Below are 18,572 nucleotides of genomic sequence, written 5' to 3'. Positions count from 1 at the left end.
GGGGGGGGGGGGGGGGGCAGTGCACAAGAAGCTGGGAGGGGGCACAGCCAGGACAGCTGGCCCAACTGGCCAAAGGAATACTCCATACCATGTGATGTCATGCTCAGTATATATTTTTGGGGAAGATGACAGAAGGGAGACGTTTGGAGTGATGGCATTTGTCTTCCCGAGAAACTGTCACATGTAATGGAGCCCTGCTGCCCAGGAGATAGCTGAACTGCCTGCCCATGGGAAGGAGTGAATGAATTCCTTGTTTTGCTTTGCTTGTGCACGTGCCTTTTGCTTTACCTATTAAACCATCTTAATCTCAATCCATGAGTTTTCTCACTTTTACCCTTCTGATTCTCTCCCCCATCCCAACGTGGGGGTGCAAGTGACTGGCTGCGTGATGCTGAGTTGCTGACTGGGGTTAAACCACGACAGCTATGCAGCAACAAACAAGACAAAGACATAAGAAGTGAAAGAGCTACAGAGAGCCCTGAGAAAGAAAATGGAAATTTCAACTGTTTTTGCCATAATGGTTGAAGTAACGGTTAGCAGGTAACTTCATGTCCATGGGACTGAACAAGAGCAAGTGGAAAATCTAAGACAAGAAGAGCTAGTTGCAAGTTCCTGGTGGGTAATGGCAATAATAGCACTTACTATTGCTACTCACAGATTTTGTTACAAAAGAGCACACAGATAAGCTGGCAGAGGGAAGCCCACAGAAAACTGGTAACACACCTTAATGTTTCCAACTGCTTCAGTGACTCTTCCCTGCTGTGTAGGAACCCTTTTACTCCTGAGAAAACTAATGAAAGTAGTTTCATCTAGCTTGGGTATTGTCAGTAGCTGTCAGTGTTTACCTTTTTTTTCAAATAGTAAGTAAATAGCTTAACAGTAAGTAGTCACAATTAAACAAAAGAACTGGTGCTTCTCTCGTGTGAAATGGCATAACACAAGAGCACACTGAAGCCAACAGGGGCACACAAGTATAATCGAAAGAATGTAGCTCTCAGTGCAGTTATGGATCAACCAGGATCAATGCAAAATCAAGTGCAAAATAACTGGATCCCATTCCTGATCTTATTCTTTGCAATTTTCTTGGATATTCATATTTCTATGAAAATCTGACTGGTGAAAACCATATTTTCTGAATAATCTTAATAAACAGTTCCTAGTTGCACAATTTGGGGGTTGGATTTGTATAACATCAAATGTCAACCTAAGTGTTAATTCACTAACAGTTTTACAGAAAAGGCTAATTAAGCAGCTTTTTAATGCAATACCAATCAGTAGTATGGCCAATATTTAATGTTATTATGTTTCCATATATCTATTTAGTAGAGAGCAAGAAAATGATCTTCTCATCACGAAAGAGCCGTGATTGTGGCAGAAACCATATTTGCTACTTGCTCCAAAAGAAGTGTTTCCTGTTGTCACAGAACAACTCAGGCAATAGCTGAATATGATTAAAAAACCATCAAGTATTTACACATAAGACAAATTACAAGTATAAAAGAAAGCTTTTGGAAGGCATATGTATCTTTACATGTGATTTCAGATCAACACCTACTTAAAAGAGGGCCAGGAGGTACTGTTCTATAGCAAAGGATCTTATTCTTCCCCTGGAGCTCCCGGTCTGACCCGTGGAGGCAGAGATGGAGGTTCCGGTGCTCTGGAAGGCCGGGCAGCCCTTTCCCGCAGGGCAACCCCAGCACCCGGGCCACCGGAGGCCTGACCGCAGCGGCAGCTCCCACACCGGGTTGTCACCGTTCCCCACCCAACGACTGCAGCTCTTTTTCAAGCGCTCACACGTGATACTTCGCCAAAGTTCTCCTGCTCGTTATTCCATCTTTTCCCCCAACTACGTGTGCCCGCTCCGTTCTCCTCCTCCTCACGCAGCCGCGAGGGCCTGAGCCCCGCCCCGCCATGGCGCAACGCGCTGTCCGGGGCCGGGGTCACGGCGGGGGACCCGTCCCCTGCGCCGGCCCGTACCCACGGGCTTTGAGGTCCCAGGGAGGCCCCGCCACCCCACGGGGCCGGCGCAGCCGCCCCTCGCAGCCCGCCCTGCCCTCCCTTCAGCTGTTCGCCAGCGGGGCGGCTGCCGGCACCTTCCCCCCGAGGCAACGCCCAGAGCCCCGAGCCGGCTGACCCAGCCCGCTGCGGCACGGGGCTCCTCACGGCCTGAGGCAGCGGGGAGCCGCCCCCGCCGCGGTCACCGCGCACCCGGCAGAGCAGCTGACCCGAGACAGGCCGGGCCCGGACCAGCCCCCGCAGGGGCTGTGGCCGCCGCCCGCTGCTTCCCGTAACAGCCGCCCCGAGGCGGTGGGCGCCGAGAATCGAAACCGGGACCGCTGCGCATGCGCACGCCGCTCCCAGCCCCCGCCGGCCGCTCTGTCCCCGCCCGCTCGGCCCAGCACCCCGCCCGCCCCGCGCCGCGCTGCTGGCCAATAGCGAGAGAGCGCGCACGGGCCGCGCAGTGACGGCACAGGAGCGGCCCCGCCCGGAATCCAATGGAAGAGAACGTGCAGCACGGGGCTCGAACCCACCTCCCGCGACGTCACAACCACCGCCTCCCTTCCCCTGCACCGACCAGGCAGCGGGCCCAATCAGAGCCTGGCTGGCGCTCTGGCCCCGCCCCACTCGCTAACTGACCTCACGGCCCCTCCCTCGGCGGCGGAGACCTGCAGCCAATCAGCGGTGCAGGAAGCCGCGCGAGGTCTCCGCCCCCCGGCCCTAATCCCCTTGTCCCCGCCCCCTCCCCGTCCCCCCTTTCTCCTCTCTCCCCCCCACACCGAGCGCCTGGCGGCGGCGGCGCAGCCCAGTCGTGTCCGTGCGGGCGGCGGCGCCTCCTCGGGCTCGGCGACATGGAGTGCGCTGCGGCGGGGGCCGAGTTCAACATCCTCCTCGCCACCGACTCCTACAAGGTGGGCGCGGGCACGGCGGGCGGGAGGGGGTCACCTCTGCGGGCGCCCTGGCTCCGCCGCACCGGACCCGCCGGGCCTGGCACCGGCGCGCTCCATCCGCGGGGCGCCGAGCCAGGCCGACCCCGCCGCCAGGGGCTCCCTTCCGCTGCCCGCCTGGCCGGGGCTGGGAGCGCCCCCCGTGAGGTGCCCGGCCTCGGGGCGGCGCGAGCGGGGGCCCGGCCGGGGCTGCCCCCTCAGCCCCGAGCGGCGGAGGGGGCGGCCGAGCCCGCTCCCCCGCCGGGCGCCCGGGGCTGCGCTGCCGGGAGGGCGCCGGCAGCGGCGGGGCGAGAAAAGAAAGTGAAAGCGGGCGGGGTGGGCGCCGCCGTCCCGCCGCCTTGCGGGCGCGGAGCGGGGCGGGCAGGGCGCGAGGGGCGGCCATGGCGGGCACGCTGGAGGCGGGGGCCGCCGCCGAGCATCCTCTGGCCCGCGGCGGCCGCCGGGCTGCCCGCCCCCCCCGCCGGGGACGGGAGCGGGCGCACGTGTTGCCTCGGCAGGAGGGCGGGCAGCGAGCGGAGCGGGTGCCGGGTTTTCCCGTCTCTCGTTTCTCCCGTTTTGCTCAGCGCGGGAGGCGACACCGTGCCGGGTGCTGCCTGCGGTTTCCCGTTTGGGTGTGATGCGGGGTGCTCCGAGGAACCGGCTCACTCGAAATACGCGTTTTTCTAGCCCTCTGCTTAGTTTCTGGTCATCGCGGTGTCAAATTCTTTAGGCAAGGTGCTTCAAAGTAGGGACTCACACTTCACGATGCTCCCTTCGTTCCATGAAATAGAGTTGTTTGATAGCCGTGGTCAAGTACAGGCACACTGCCTGCACTCTGGTCCGGTGCTTTCTGACCCAGAAGCTCTTGACGTTGCCTCCCAGAGTGAGTATACCCAGGCCGAAGTCCTGCTTGTGCGCAGCTTTGCATTAATGTAAGTGTACAGTTTCTGGGCATTGGGTAGAGCCGCCCTGTGACTCCCCAAATCTGGTCATCCAGATGTGCCCAGGCTCTCCTAGACTGAAAAACTTAACTTTTTTCCCTGCTGCGTTGCAATGTCAAAAAGGTTGTTGGTGCCCTAAACAAGACTACAGTAAACATCCTGATTATCATTATAAAGCATTTATTATGTTACAGTTCTTTAAAGATCTGGCCTCAGGGAGAAGGGGAGCGTACTTCTAGATATAAGAGTTGAAAAAAGCAAATAGGATGTTACAGCCCAGTCTTGTTACTGGCTAGCTACCAAAGTACAAGCCTCAGTACTTGCTTCGATTGCTGACTTGTGCTGTTGAGCCTTTCCCAGCTCCTCTGTGATATTATTATTATTATTATCATCATCATAATTATTATTATGATTATTATAATTATTATTATCATTATTATATGATTTTACATAAATATGCTCTTTTTGTACAGAGATTCTTAGCACTTACTGTTGCTCTTTGTGGGAAGGTGCGTTAGAAGATGCTGATAAATCTTGAAGCAGCTCAGAGTACCCTGACGCTGCTATTGAGGGCTCACAAAACTGCTTTCATTAAGGGTATAATCTAGCAACAGCCCTCTTTAAGAACTCTGTTTAAGTGTTTGTTATCAAACTTATTCAAATATGGAAGATCCATGTTTTTCCATGTCCGAGACTAATCAAATTAAGTACTGTAGGCCTGGGCTTAAACAGTATCCATTTTAAATCTAATGTGCACACTACTTTTCCTGAATTCACTGGATCTGCTCGAGGATCAGTGGCAGTGAGGAGCGCTGGGATGACAGATGACCGGTTTGGTTCTGTTCTGTTTGCTGTTTTACAGGAAAGATGATTTGGTAACATTCTAGGAGTGGTAGAAATCTTAAAGAGGTCAAGTGAAGGCCTGAGGGTTTTTTTCCAGTTTACAGCTGCATTTGGATGAAGTTTTCTGTGGCAGCTAGAAGCATTTTGTATTATACTGAAAACAGTTGGAATTGTCTACTTTGCTTTATTAGGACTATCCAAATTGTATCTCTTCCTGTATCGTTTTTCCAAATTTTAAGAACTCTAGCGTCTTTGAACAATGCTTAAACAAGTAGCTTCTTTTATCTCGTTAGGTACTATGAGCAAACATCACTTATCTTCTCCCTGGATGATACTGTCATTTCCCAATCAATGAAACACACTTAGTGAGAGCACTTTGAGTAACAATTGCACTGAAATATCTGGTAGTTTACATCATCAAGCTTTTTACAGGAGTTACCAAACACTCTTACTAGCAATTAAAACAAAAGTGAGAATTGATCTTGTTAATTTTTCTTTTTTTTTTTTGTAGCTACTTCTGCTGTATCCACAGTTGTAGCATCTGTTTGTGTGCAGTCCTATCCATATATAACATTCAGACTGAGGAAAAAGCATAATCAGTTCAGAAGCTTACTTGATGATCCTATTGCAGCAGATGCCGATCCATACAAACTAATATTGGTGACGACAGTCATGTGAAAATAAACAGCTCGGGGGAAAAAAAATGTGCAAACCATCCTAAACAGTACAACCCTATCTTAGGCAGCTGCCCATGAGTAAAAAGTTCTAGTATCTCAGGGTCATAACTGTCACAACTCATTAGTTTGAGTGTTAGCTCAGTGTCCCAGTTCTCTGTTGCTACAGTTGCAAGTTTGGAGTGGAGAGAAAATTGTATACTGGTTTAGTGTCTATAAAAATTCAGAAACAAACAGTATAAAACAAAGTGATTTGGTAGGAAAACATATGTCTGTTGACAGTTAATCCAGGCTGCCCTCCTTCTAAACTATCTTCCTGTCTGTGTGTGCGTCATAGGACATTTCCTCTTAAGTCATAGAAGACTATCTAATGTTTGGTTTCAAAATCGTAAGAGCTGTTTTTGAAAAACAACGGAGTATCATGCCCATTTCTAGTATACTCAATATTTCTAGTTAGGAATAGTTCCCAGTGGGTGAATATTGGAGACTTGCTATACATTGGACCCAGTACTAGCTTTTATTATGAACTGGGGCTTGCTGAATTGGACGAGTGCTCAAGGATTTTGAGGCTGGGCTTCAAATTGTCCAGTTTATCTCTAACCCCCAGAACAAGAAAAATGCGTTTACATCAGTTCGTTGTTTGTTTTTGTGGGGTTTTTTGTTTGTTTGTTTCTCCTTGTGTACTTTGTTGCATATTCTTAAGCTTCTCCAAATCCCCCACCAGTATAATTCCTCCTGTGCGCTGGGTATTATATATGCCATCTCTTCAGAGTCTGAGTGTAGGCATATGGTACGGTGTGTGTGCATCTTGCTGATAAACAACAGCGGTCTTTTTAGTTCTTTGGATCGTAAGACTTTCAAGAGATTCATCAATGCGCTGTTGTCTGGGGAACCTCTGTGTATGAATGTCCAGTACAGCAATGGCGCTTTTAATGGTGAAGTTTTCTGCTTATGACTTGGTATTACTGAAAAAGGGAAGCGTTTGAAGTCAAAATCCTTGTTGCTAGAAAGCTGCAATGAGGGGATATCAGCAGGCTCCTCGAAGGTTGCTGTCTGTGCTGCATGATGTCTTACTCTTGTGTCTGTACCAAGAAGTCCCAGCAATCTTGCCCTGCTCCTACAGTGAGGGTTCTCTTCACTCGCTGTGCTTCCCAAGCGAAAGGCTCCATGCCCTTCAGTTCCTCTGATGTTATTGACACACCACCTCTCCACTTTCATTCTCTTTGATTCCCTATGCTCAGTTCATCCTGTGTTTATTTCTACACGGGCAGGAAACCTTGCAGGGTGTACGTGGTCTGAAATAGCTTTGGGAGGATCAGCTTAGCAGAGCTGTGTTATTCAGTCAGAAGATACCGGTGACTGGTGTATACCAGGCCTAGGTTGGATAGACCATGAGCTGCAAGTGGACAAAAGCTATAAAAATGAGGGCTGAACCTTGTTTGCTGAAGTAATAATCGATAACTTTGCTTTTACCAGTGAAATGTATTATTGTTGTGCTGTGGGCTGTGTCCCTCTCAGGCTCTTGTGCAGCATCAGCCACCTCGCTGGCAGGGCAGTGTGAGGAGCTGAAAAGTCCTTGACTTGGTGTAAACACTGCTCAGCAGTAACTAAAACATCACTGTGTTATCAACATGATTCTCATCCTAAATCCAAAACACAGCACTTTACCAGCTACTAGGAAGAAAATTAACTCTACCCCAGCCGAAACCAGGACAACTTGGAATGTTTCATAATTAAGCTGATAGCTATAATAAGCTGCCATGCAGTCGCCCATAGGAAGGGCTGGCTTGCTATCTGGACTGTAAATGAGATCTGTTTCAGAATTCAGTTTGTTCTGGACGTTTCAAGGAAGCCTAAAAGATAGTTTTAACTCTGTATGCCTTACATGTTGAATTTTAAGTATTTGTCACTTTGAATGACTTCTTTTGCTCTGCAGGCATGTAGGAGAGCACTTCTGAAGCACTTCACGTGAGTGTGTGTTTATGCGAGGCTCTGACAGCCTGTGTATTCTTTATTTAGAAGGCTAGAGGTATGCAAGAAAGAGACCTGAGTATTCTCTAGCGTATTGGTTTTGACTAGCACTTAATGACTGCAAAGCATTATTTTCAGCAGTCCATATATATTTTTTAATTAAAATTTTATGATGGCGGAGTGAATGTGTTCTCTTACCTGCTGTAATTCTGTCACTGGAAAAGCATTGGAAACTTCTGGCTCGGCATTCCTTGTGAGAAGCAATCTTTGCTCTATCTGGGTTCGTTATCTTCCAAGTTTTGATTTGCAGTCACACGGTCCTGTTACAAACTGCAGTTCATCCTTGCTCTAAAGGAACACTGCAACAGTACAGAATTCAGCCAAATTTTAAATTAATGGAAAGTAATCCCTTCCAGAATCATTGCAACTTTAATTGTCGAAAAGGTAGATGTTTTTCTTTTTTCATTAAGTAACAGGAAATTTTTATTAATAGCAGTATGTAAAGTAGTACAGCTTACTATTCACAAAGGTGTAAACAGTAAACATAAGGCATTCTGTCATCTTTTTAATGATAATTTTGGATGCAAAACACACATACATTTTTAGTGGTAAAGAAATCTGCTGTAAAGTATTACCTTTTTTTAAGCAGTGTGTTTTCTCTCAGCAATTCCGAATACATTCAGTTCTAGTGCTTACACTTGACCTCGTTTTTTAAATGAGTGTGGACATGATCACTTACACCATCTCTGCTGATAACGTGCAGCTTCCATAGGAATTCAGTTGCTTCCGTGTGCTTTACTTAGTTTTCTTAGTACTGACTGATCTTGTAATTTCTTTTTGCTCGCCTCTGGTCCTCTTATTTTTCAATGCTCGAGGTGCTGGATGAACTAAAAGAGAGGCATTAAAAGTGGTAGAAGATGAAGCTTCAGTCATAACTTGCATTAGCTTATCCCTCTCATCTCAAAAAACCAGATATCTCCTGATATTCTCACTTTAGTTCCTAAACATTATCTTAATCTGTATTTGCTTCACTTACACATTTTCCTTAAGAAGTCTGGAGTCTCTCTAAGGCTACTTTTCTATGGTAATTTGAAGGTCATGTATAACCAAAATAGTAGGGTTGTACTTGACTCTTAGATTTTTTTTTTTTCATTATTCTTGTTGCTATTTTTTTATTCCAAGTGTCTTGCATTTACCTGCTATTGGTGGATGCCCTTTTTGTTGAGTTATTGAAGATGGATTCTTCTGAGCTTTCCTCTTGTGTTCAAATAAGCTTATCGTTTTACCACACTGACTTTTGGCTTGGTGTTTGTTTCTACTTTTGTTGGTGGTGTGCATTCCTTTTGTGACTGCTCTGAAAGCTGCAAGTGCATCCTTGTTGAATATAACTGCTAGTCACAGTGTTGTGGTTTGTTTTTGTTTTTCCTGAAGGGAGTCAGCAATACCTTATAACTGCTGTTGGTTACGTCTCATCCCAGTGAGGTATATCTGATATAAAGCATTCCCTTTGTTCCCAAGCACTGGTTCTTCTCGTTGTTAACAGTGTTGTTTTCCCATATAGTTTATTAGCAACCTTTGCTTTTAACCGCTCCATTGGCTAAACCTCATAAAGGTTTTGGTAAAGCAGTCTTTCAAATCGCAGCCTCTTAACACAGTGTTTTCAAATAATGTGTGATAGTGGAACTAATGGGATGTTGGAGGTGCTTTGCAGAAGTCTCTCCAGTGCAAATGCCAGAAGCACCACTGTGGTAAAAATCACCTAACTCAGTAAGTTGTATATGGGTGTGAGGACCCCCCAGCTATACCTCTTCCATCATCAACCAGCCATTCTGACACTGCACCCCACAACCATAGCTCTTATTTTAACCTGTTATGTAAACCAGGCTCTGGTCGATGTTCCCCTGCCCTGGTGAGGCTGTAGCTCACTGCAGCGTAGGAACAAGGCTGGCAGGACAGTGACTGGCCCGACCCTCGAGCCATCGTCACCCGCTGCAGCCTCGAAGCACCCCGGCCAAGGGCCCAGCTGCCGGGGCCATGCTCTGCCTTGTCTCCCACCTGTCCCTCTGATTCTTTGTGTTTCTGGCTGTAGGGTGCCTTGGGTTCAGTAGCTGGGTTGTTCTGTACCTGTTTTGCACTCAAGGTTTTTCAAAATAACTTCAGAAAGTTCAAATACCATCTTAGTTGAACTGATATCATCACTTGTAGAGTTGCGGCACAGACAAGGTCCTGCTGGCTGGATATCTGGGGGGTGGTTTTCTTCACTGTAGGCAGGGCTTAGAAGCATCTTTCTGATGGCTGCTGTTAGCACCCACCTGACCTAACTGAGCACCAGAAATAAACCACAAATGGAGAATTTGGCCATGCCTGACTTCCCTACTCATGTCAGACCTGGTTTGCTCATGTTTTCAAATGGTTGAGTTATATAGACTTAAGTAACCTTTTAAAGTCACGGGATCATTTTGGGTCGGAGAAGACCTTTAAGATCTTTGAGTCCAACCTTTAACCTAACACTGCCAAGAGAGTCATTTCATTGCAATCTCTTGTCCAACAAAGCTTGTAGAATATAAGAACCTCTGGCATAAAAGCCAAATAATTTCTTATTTAGCCTATAAAAATGCAGCTTTTACCTCAGTTGTACCTGTTTTGTGATGAATACTCAGTAATTTAATGTTTGGCGGGGGGGTCAAGGGGATTTTTTGGGTGGCTGATCTAATTGCAATTTTTGCTTTGTGGTTTTTCTCAGATTACTGACTTGATGTAGTTAAGTAGATGTAGTCCTTGTGGAAGTATTCTTTGTTCAGAATATACATTTATTTGGATTAAATTTAATAACGAGCTATCCCAACTGAAATAAGTGTTCTATTTCAGTTGTAGTACATAACGTTGTTGTAGATGGCTGTTTGTCATACTTCTTGTAGACAAACCTAAACCGCAGCCTTTGAACTAAATATCAAAAGGCCTTTGAAGATATTTTGGTGTTTTGTTTTCTTGTAAGGGTCTCTTAATCCCAGTAGGGGCTTTTGTTTGGTCTTTGAGGGTTTTTTTTCTTTTCTGTAGAGAAGGAGTTTCCTATTGGCTTTACAGTCGCTCCTGCTTCTGTCGTCACCTAACTGAAAGCACAGATAGTGTCTCGATCTGTAAGTCACATAAAATACATTTCAAATGTCGTACTTTGTCACCAATTGTTCTTTCTGTTCTTCTTTAGAATACAGAAAGATGCAAAACTTCATCTGACAACAAGGAAAGTTCAGGCATTTTTTGAACTACATTTTTCATTGTCCAAGTGCCTTGTAGTGATGTGGGGTGGGGTGTTTTTTTGTTTGTGCTTTTGTGTGTGGTGTTTTTTGGCTTCTTTGTTTGTTTCTTTTCAGTGGTATTACTTGTGTCTTCTGTGAACTGTACTTGCAGCTTGATCACCACCAGGCATTTCACTACATACCAAACCTGCTGGCCATGGCCATGGTGGGTGGGTGTTATTTCTCTGTGTCCTATATTCCAGCTGATGGTTGGAGCTGTCGAGATGCTTTTTGGGCAGATGCTCCTGCTGGGTGTGGTGCCCTGCTGAAGAGCTCGGGAGCAAAACAGATGGCCAGATAAGTGAACAAGGGATGTAGGTCTTGTGCTCAGCGTCTCACATACCTGTACAGCATGCCTGGAGTAATTGGCAGTTGGGAAGTGGTAGTTTAAGGCTGTGGTTGTATCTTTGAATACTGAGTAGTCTGTGAGAAGCCTTGGGGCCAGCCAAAGGGTGTTTCAGCTTTATAGATAAAACTAATAACATTGTGAAATTACAGATGTAAATATTGCTTAGGTGTAAAAATCTTAATTGCCAGGGATGTGTATTTTTCACTGTTTAAATAGATTCTAATGTGTCTTACGCATATAACTGATGTAAAATTAGCTCATTATTTCTTTCAAATACTTGAAACAATTTTATTGATAGATTGATGTTTCTATTATATACAAAAATTTTGTTTAGGTTTGAATAGCTAGAAATAACTGTTTTCTGTATGCTAGTCGGTATGTATTTTCAGGCTAAGATCTAATCTAGCATCAGAAAAATTAGCTAAACCTGTGATTTAATGTTTGAGGAACTTGAGTGGGGTTTTTTTTGCGGGTTGAAACTGCCAGCAAGGTAGCCTGGAGGAGCTGTTTCCCCAGGTATGGTACATAAAGGATAGATCTGGCTGTTAGCACTCCAGCCTGATTTCAGCCCTCAAGTTCTGATTTGCAGCCAGAGCACTGTGTTTTGTGATCATGCTTCAAAGCAGAGCTACAATGGGAAGTCCCTAAAAAATGCCTGTATTTAAATACTGTGGTAAAAGGTGGCACCAGCTCAGTTGTGCACTGTACACCTTGGGATAATTTTGGGCCTGTCACCCATTTGATAGAGAGAAGCATTTAGCTGCAGGAGATGCCTTTGAACTGCAAAAGCGAAATATCATCCTAAAGATGTTAGCCAAAGATCACACAAACTTTCATTATAATGTAGGTGTTGACTTCAGCAACCTGCCTGTAGTTAGTAGGCTGGATAATTAAACTTTTTTTTTTTTTAAAGAAACCTGAGTAGGCAGTCTCATGTGGATGCAAGTTTTCTTTGTTGTGCGCGAACTGTTGTGGATAGAACAGCAGTATTACATTGTTCTGCTCTAGAGCTTGTCACAAGGAATTCAGACACTGTTTTGGGGTTCCTGGGACATCTGCTAGGTACATTTTAAGCTGGCGGGCTCTGAGTTGAGTGTCTACTCTGAAATCATTAAGCTGTAGCACGACAATAGAATGAAGAACGGAAATAGTTAAACAGAGTTCCCAGGTGATAAAATCAAACCATGAAGAAGCACAAACTTAAAGTTCAGTCTCAGTTGTAAAAAAATAATAAACTTTTTCATACAGTTGCTGTAACTTAAGTGGTGACAAGTGAATGAAGCAAGTAGTTTCTGCTCGCTGTGCCTTAAAGTAAATGAACCTTCTAATGATTCATTACATGTTTTTTTTTTTTTTCTTTGAGTCCATTTAATACAATTTTTTGTGAGGGGGTTGTGTGTGTGTTCCCATTAGTTAGAAAAATGTCAAATAGAGCATATTTTTGACTGTTCCATGGTAAGGAGCAGGGGAGAGCTTGGCAAGAAAGTGTTTTGTTTCGTTTGGTGGTGGTGGATTTTTTTTCCTTTAAATGTGGTGGTATCCTGAAGAGAGTTTTCTGTGAGCTGGCAGTGTGATTTACTTTTTTTTTTTTTCAGAAGTTCTATGTAGAACTGGAAAAGGAGATGCTATAATTTGTGGAGTGAGACATTTTTAATAGCTAGAACTAAATCTAAAAGCCAGGTTTTGTCTTTAGGTCTAACATTGCTACTCTTAAGCATTCTGCTTTTGAGTGACTGTGGGATTGGAACAGAATAGGTTTGTGCTCCATTAAATGCTTGTGTTGCAGTGCTTTGTTTGCAGTAAAGGCAGAAAACTTCAAATGACGAGCTTGGATTTTATTTGATTTGCCTTGAAAACTTCATAGAAGTAAAGATATTGGAAAGATGTGAAAACTGACCTTTTTGTTAAATGAACGTTTCCTTGCAGCATTGGAAACACAACCACAACAGAGTTTTGCTGGTATAGGAGAACTGAAAAATTCAGCTGGGAGGTCTAGTTCATTGCCCAAGCTGAGTGAAATACTAAATATATATGGCATTTGAGAGTAAAAAGAAAACTGTATTTTAAAAATGATTTAATATACAGTTTTAGCAATACAGGTGAAGGAAACCTTCAAATATTTTATTTTGAAAGTGCCCAAGACACATTCAAAACCCAGCACAATAAGGAAGAAGAGGCAAAACTATCCCGTTTCCAATTCCTTGTAATATTAGAAACAAAATTTTTTAAGTTGATTTGGAGTAAGAAGTAGCAGCTAGAAACTTATAATGAACTCATGCTCTAACCTATAAATCTGAGTTTTTGAGAAGAATTCAGACACAACTTTCACACTCTTTAGAGTTTTGTTCTGTTGCATGATGGTGCTTTATTCTGCCATTGGAAAAGTTTTCCCTTATGGAATGTATAGACTTGTTCATAGACTGTTCTTTTCATCGTAAGTTAAGAAAACTTTTCATAGCTTTGCCTTTGGGAGTGCCTTAAGCTGATATATGTATCCTGTGGCTTAAACACTGACAGTATGAATTTTATATCATTGTGTATTCTTTTTGTTTAATATGGAATTATGAATTTTGCATGGAGTTTGGTTTTTTACACATTAGGGGATAACAATTTTGCAGGTTTAGGTTGTTAATGTTTCAGGCATACTTGTTTTAAGTGATACATTACTCAAAGCAAATTTCTGGGTAGATTTACTATCGCTAGCTTAAAAAAGCTGTTATGGTTGAACTGAGCATAACATTGTATGTTCATATAACCAATTTCCATGTAATATACACTTTCAGACTGCAATTTTTCATGCTTCCTTCATGCTCAAATTGAACTTTTTCACCATCTAGCAAACTTTGAGGGAGGTACAATCCTCGGGTAGATTTTAACAGCATTACCAACAGCAACAGGTTTGTAAGATGGCTTGAACATAATCTGCGTTTGGGAAACCCACTCTGCTTATGGTGAATGGGACGCTCGGGTAAAGGCTGTTGTCAGTTGTTGTGGGTTAACCCCAACTGGGGACTGAGCACCACACAGCTGCTCGCTCACTCCTCTCCCAGCAGGATCAGGGGAAGAGAACTGGAAGGGTAAAAGTGGGAAAATTCGTGGGTTGAGATAAGAACAGTTCAACAATTGAAATAAAATAATTATAATAATAAATTGTAATGAGAAGCAAATAACAGAGAGAAATAAAACCCAAGGAAGATAAATGATGCAAATGAAAACAGTTGCTCATCACCAACTGACTGATGCCCAGCCACTCCTTATGCAGTAGCCTCACAGCCAACCTCCTCCTTAGATTTACTGCTGAGCATCATGTCATATGGTGCGGAGTATCCGTTTGGTCACTGGGGTCAGCTGTCCCGGCTGCGTCCCCTCCCAGCTCCTTGTGCACCCCCAGCCCACTTGCTGGTGGGTGGTGAGAGAAGCAGAAAAGGCCTTGACCCTGTGTGAGCACTTCAGTTCTAGCAGCCTGGTCCACCTGCTCATTGTTTCTTTGTTCTTCAGTGGCATGAATCTTGGGTATGTGAGCACCTACATGATGTACTTTTATAACACAAGCACGTTCTTGCCATAATTTAGCAGCCCTGATGGGTTTACCTCTGTGCTGCCAGTTGTTCCACTTTCATTGCTGTAGCAACCCTCACAGGGCATTTGCCACCGTCCAGGAGTCAGTATAGAGATATACTGAGAGAGGAGATGGCCTCAGGTTGTGCCAGGGGAGGTTCAGGTTGGATATTAGGAAAAATTTATTCGAAAGGGTCGTAAAGCGTTGGAACAGGCTGCCCAGGGAAGTGGCGGAGTCACCATCCCTGGAGGTGGTTAAAAGATGTATAGATGAGGGTCTTAGGGACATGTTTTGGTGCTAGATTTAGGTTATCGTTGGACTCAATCATCTTAAGGGACTCTTCCAACTGAAGTAATTCTGTGATTCTCAGTACTGTCCATGTGATTCTAAGTACTGTGCATTTTTTCTCATTCAGCAATATCTAAAGTCAGCTGGCTGGCTTTCACCTCTGCAAACTGACTCAATTCACCTTGTCCTTCAGCAGTTTCTGCAGCTTGTTGTGTAGGACTCCACACAGCAGCTTTCCCCTTTTGATGTTTTCCCACACTATGACAGGATCCATCTGCAAACAGGGCACATTGCTTTTCATTTTCCAGTAATTAATTATGCAGAGGGGCCTCTTCAGTGCAAGCCATCTCTTCTGGTGACAGTCCAAAGTTTCAGCCTTCTGGCCAGTCCACGATCATTCCAGAATTCCTGGGCAATTGGGGTTTCCTATTTGAGCCCGTTGCACTATCAGTGAGATCTCCTTAACTCCGCGTAGCCTCAGCTGGGTGATGTGTAGAGGGGACCCTGCCATTGAGCACCCGGCCCAGCACCGGCGGGCAGGCTGCCAGGAGAAGCTGTGCTTTGGTGCCGCTTCTGAAGCCGCTTGAATTCATTCACATGCTGCTAATATTGCTCTTTCAGTTGCTGCTAATATTTCTTTCGGTTGGAGTGTAACAGGCCTTAGATCCTCTCTATCCCTAGCTCCAAAAGCCCAGGGTCGACCTCGAGTATCTCCAGGTGCTTTGTGCCAGAGGCCTCAGGTGGGACCATTATCCCTGGCTGAGGTGTAGAGCGCATTTTTCACATCTTGTCCTGCCCAGACTGGCCCAAGTGCTACTGCATGAACTATCTCCTGTTTAATTTGTTCAAAGGCTTGTTGTTGCTCAGGGCCCCGTTCAAAGTCCTTCTTCTGGGTCACTTACAACTGAACTATATACCTAGAATATGCATTCTCCAAAGACCCACAACACCTAAGAAAGTTCCTGGGGTTTTTTTTGTTAGTTGGTGGAGACATGGGTGTTATTTTATTGATTGCATCCATTAGGCTATGACGATGCCCATCTTGCCATTTTATTGCCTATAACTGGATTTCCTGTACAGGTCCCCTGACTTTGGTTTATAGTAAAACCAGCTTTTGAAAGAACCTGGATTATTCTTCGCTTCTCAAACACTTCCTCTGCTGTGTTGCCCCACACAACGATGTCGTCAATATACTGCAGGTGTTTGGGAGTTTCACCTTGTTCCAGCTCAGTGTGGACCAGTCCGTGGCAAATGGTGGGGCTGTGTTTCCACCCTGGGGCAGTCAGTTCCAGGTGTATTGGGTACCCCTCCACCTGAAAGCAAACTGTGGCCTGTGCTCTGCTACCAGAGGGATTGAAAAAAGACGTATTGGCAATTTATATCAATTGTTGCATAAGCTTGGCCAAAGTGTGGGAGAATGAAAACTGACCCTGCACGTTGATGCTCGGTGAGACTCCTGAAATCCTAACCAGTGTCTTTCCCAGTTAATCAAAGTCATCAGGGGAGTGGAAGAGCTGACCATGAAGATTACTCTAGTGGGAAGGGCTTGACACAGAAGCAACTAATAAGACAGGGAAAACGAGTCTTTTGAACTGAAAATTGAAGGCAGCTAAAAAAGGGGAAATCCCCTAAATACTTACCGTGTAGAATGTGAATGGGTAAATAATAATAATAATAGTAATCCAGAAGAGTTGGGAGTTACTCTAAGCTTTAACATGAAAATATGGTTTCTCTTGTGCTTTGTAGTGATGTTTTGAGCTCTTACTGTAGTTTTTCTTAATGTAGGTTACACACTACAAGCAATATCCACCTAATACAAGCAAAGTGTATTCCTACTTTGAATGTCGTGAAAAGAAGACTGAAAATTCCAAATTAAGGAAAGTGAAATACGAAGAAACTGTTTTTTATGGTTTGCAGTACATTCTGAATAAATACTTAAAAGGTAACTGTTTCAAATTCCAGTAAAACTTTACCTATAAATAGATATCTTCATTTTTCTCAAGCCTGGAGTCTTATACTTGAAACAATTCCAGGTTACCGTGATACAGTGTAGGTAGTGACATGCATAAGATCTTGTTTATGTGATTCTGAAAATGAGATGTCCACCCTCATAAAATGGTATTGACTTCTTAATTCAGCCACCTCTCTACTATGTTTATTTACGCCAATGGTTTTATTAAAAATGAAGAGGTGTTCATATCCCAACTTGAGTGGGCTAAGGTGACATGAATGGAAACAGCAAGACTGTGCATAGAATCACAAGAAGATTTGAGGGCAAAAAATACGTTTTGCATTTTGAATATAAACTTTAGTTTGTATTTGCTGGGTTATTTACTGTGTGAATTAATAATGGTTTTAATTTCCCTTAAATTTCAGTTGCCACTCAGCTTAAGTCACTGAATACGGCAGCTACATGTGAAAGCGTTTTCAATGTTGACAATTTTAAGAGTAACATCTGAAAATTCCTTGGTGCTGTTTAAGATTTTGTCTGGGTTGCGTGGGTTTTTTTGCATTATGTGCAAATATCACCTGCACTGACCTGAATGCAAGTTGCCTTCTGCCAAGCTTTAGAAGGAAAACTTCAGTCATGTGGCTTACAGATCTTTGTCTCCATCCAGAATTCATATGTATCTCTGCCAATTCTGCCAAAGATTGGAATTCCACTATAATCAAAACGCTTGATAATCTTGTTTCTCTTTAGTTATCTGAGGATTGTTCTCTAATGTTTCCAGTAGATGATTGGTCCTGAAGCAGTAGCAATGCTTATTCCAATAATGTGGTTAGTTTGTCAGTTCCTATCGCAGAAGTGGTTAGTCAAAGACTGGTTGTAAAGCCTCTCCACAGGGATTCTCCCTGGAGCAGCGCAGCTCAACCCTTGTGCCAGTGGGGTCGTGTCTTGTTGCATGTGCCAAGTTGCACAGTCATCACGTTCCTCTGGGAAAGGCTCTGCTGCTAAAACCCTTGGCAGGTTATTGACCGTCATAAAAGAGTAATAATCTCAAGTTGTTCCTGAGTCACCTGAAAACCACAACTTTATTTTATCCTGTTGGTTTCTTAAGCATCCTAATCTATGTAATAAATGAAAGTAAAATTTGGTTTTAACAAGCTAGTATACTGTGTTTGACATGTTCTACGTGTCTTTGTCAGAGGCAAAGTAACTTTTCTGTGTCTGAACCTTTTTGTTATTTATTTTATAAACTGATGAATATCATAATATTCTAAGCTTTCATCTGTTTCTGAAACCACAGGTAAAGTGGTGACCAAAGAGAAAATCAAGGAAGCCAAAGAAGTATATAGGGAGCATTTTCAAGATGACGTCTTCAATGAAAAGGGATGGAACTATATTCTGGAGGTAAAAATTTGTGAAAATAAGATGAGATCATCATGAAGGATTTATGAATCAACTGTAGAATAAATACAGCAGTCTCTCCTTTCAACCACAATAGTAAAGTCTGGATAAATTTAGCTTTTTTATGTTTAGTGTACAGAGCGCAGCAGCTGTCAAAGAATAATCATATAATTGTAATTCCTTAGAGAAAAGTAATTTTTATCCTTTCAGATTCTAAATATGGCTTTGCAGGTAATAAGTATTTATGGCTGCTGTCAGCCAGCTAGTATAAGTGAGGGCTTGTTGGCAAATCTCCATATATGTAAGATAGTGCATAGTGGTTACTTCAGTCATTTATGTTGCTTTCTATAAATAATCATAACCATTTTAATTCTAATG

General features: G+C 44.0%; 1 protein-coding gene across 1 annotated transcript in view; it reads left to right on the top strand.

Annotated features, from left to right (window-relative positions):
* Window positions 1-2,761: 2,761 nt before the first annotated feature.
* The window catches only part of NAMPT (nicotinamide phosphoribosyltransferase), a 31,431-nt gene continuing 15,620 nt past the window's right edge, over window positions 2,762-18,572 (top strand). The window contains exons 1-3 of the mRNA XM_065650567.1: window positions 2,762-2,909; window positions 16,631-16,787; window positions 18,094-18,197. Coding sequence (XP_065506639.1) covers window positions 2,850-2,909; window positions 16,631-16,787; window positions 18,094-18,197 — 321 coding nt within the window. The 5' untranslated portion in view covers window positions 2,762-2,849. The remainder of the gene's footprint in view (window positions 2,910-16,630; window positions 16,788-18,093; window positions 18,198-18,572) is intronic.

Source organism: Caloenas nicobarica, chromosome 1 (assembly GCF_036013445.1).
Source record: "Caloenas nicobarica isolate bCalNic1 chromosome 1, bCalNic1.hap1, whole genome shotgun sequence".
Lineage (NCBI taxonomy): Eukaryota > Metazoa > Chordata > Aves > Columbiformes > Columbidae > Caloenas > Caloenas nicobarica.
Note: the sequence above shows the minus strand (reverse complement) of the source record. Positions and strands in the feature narration are given on the sequence as shown.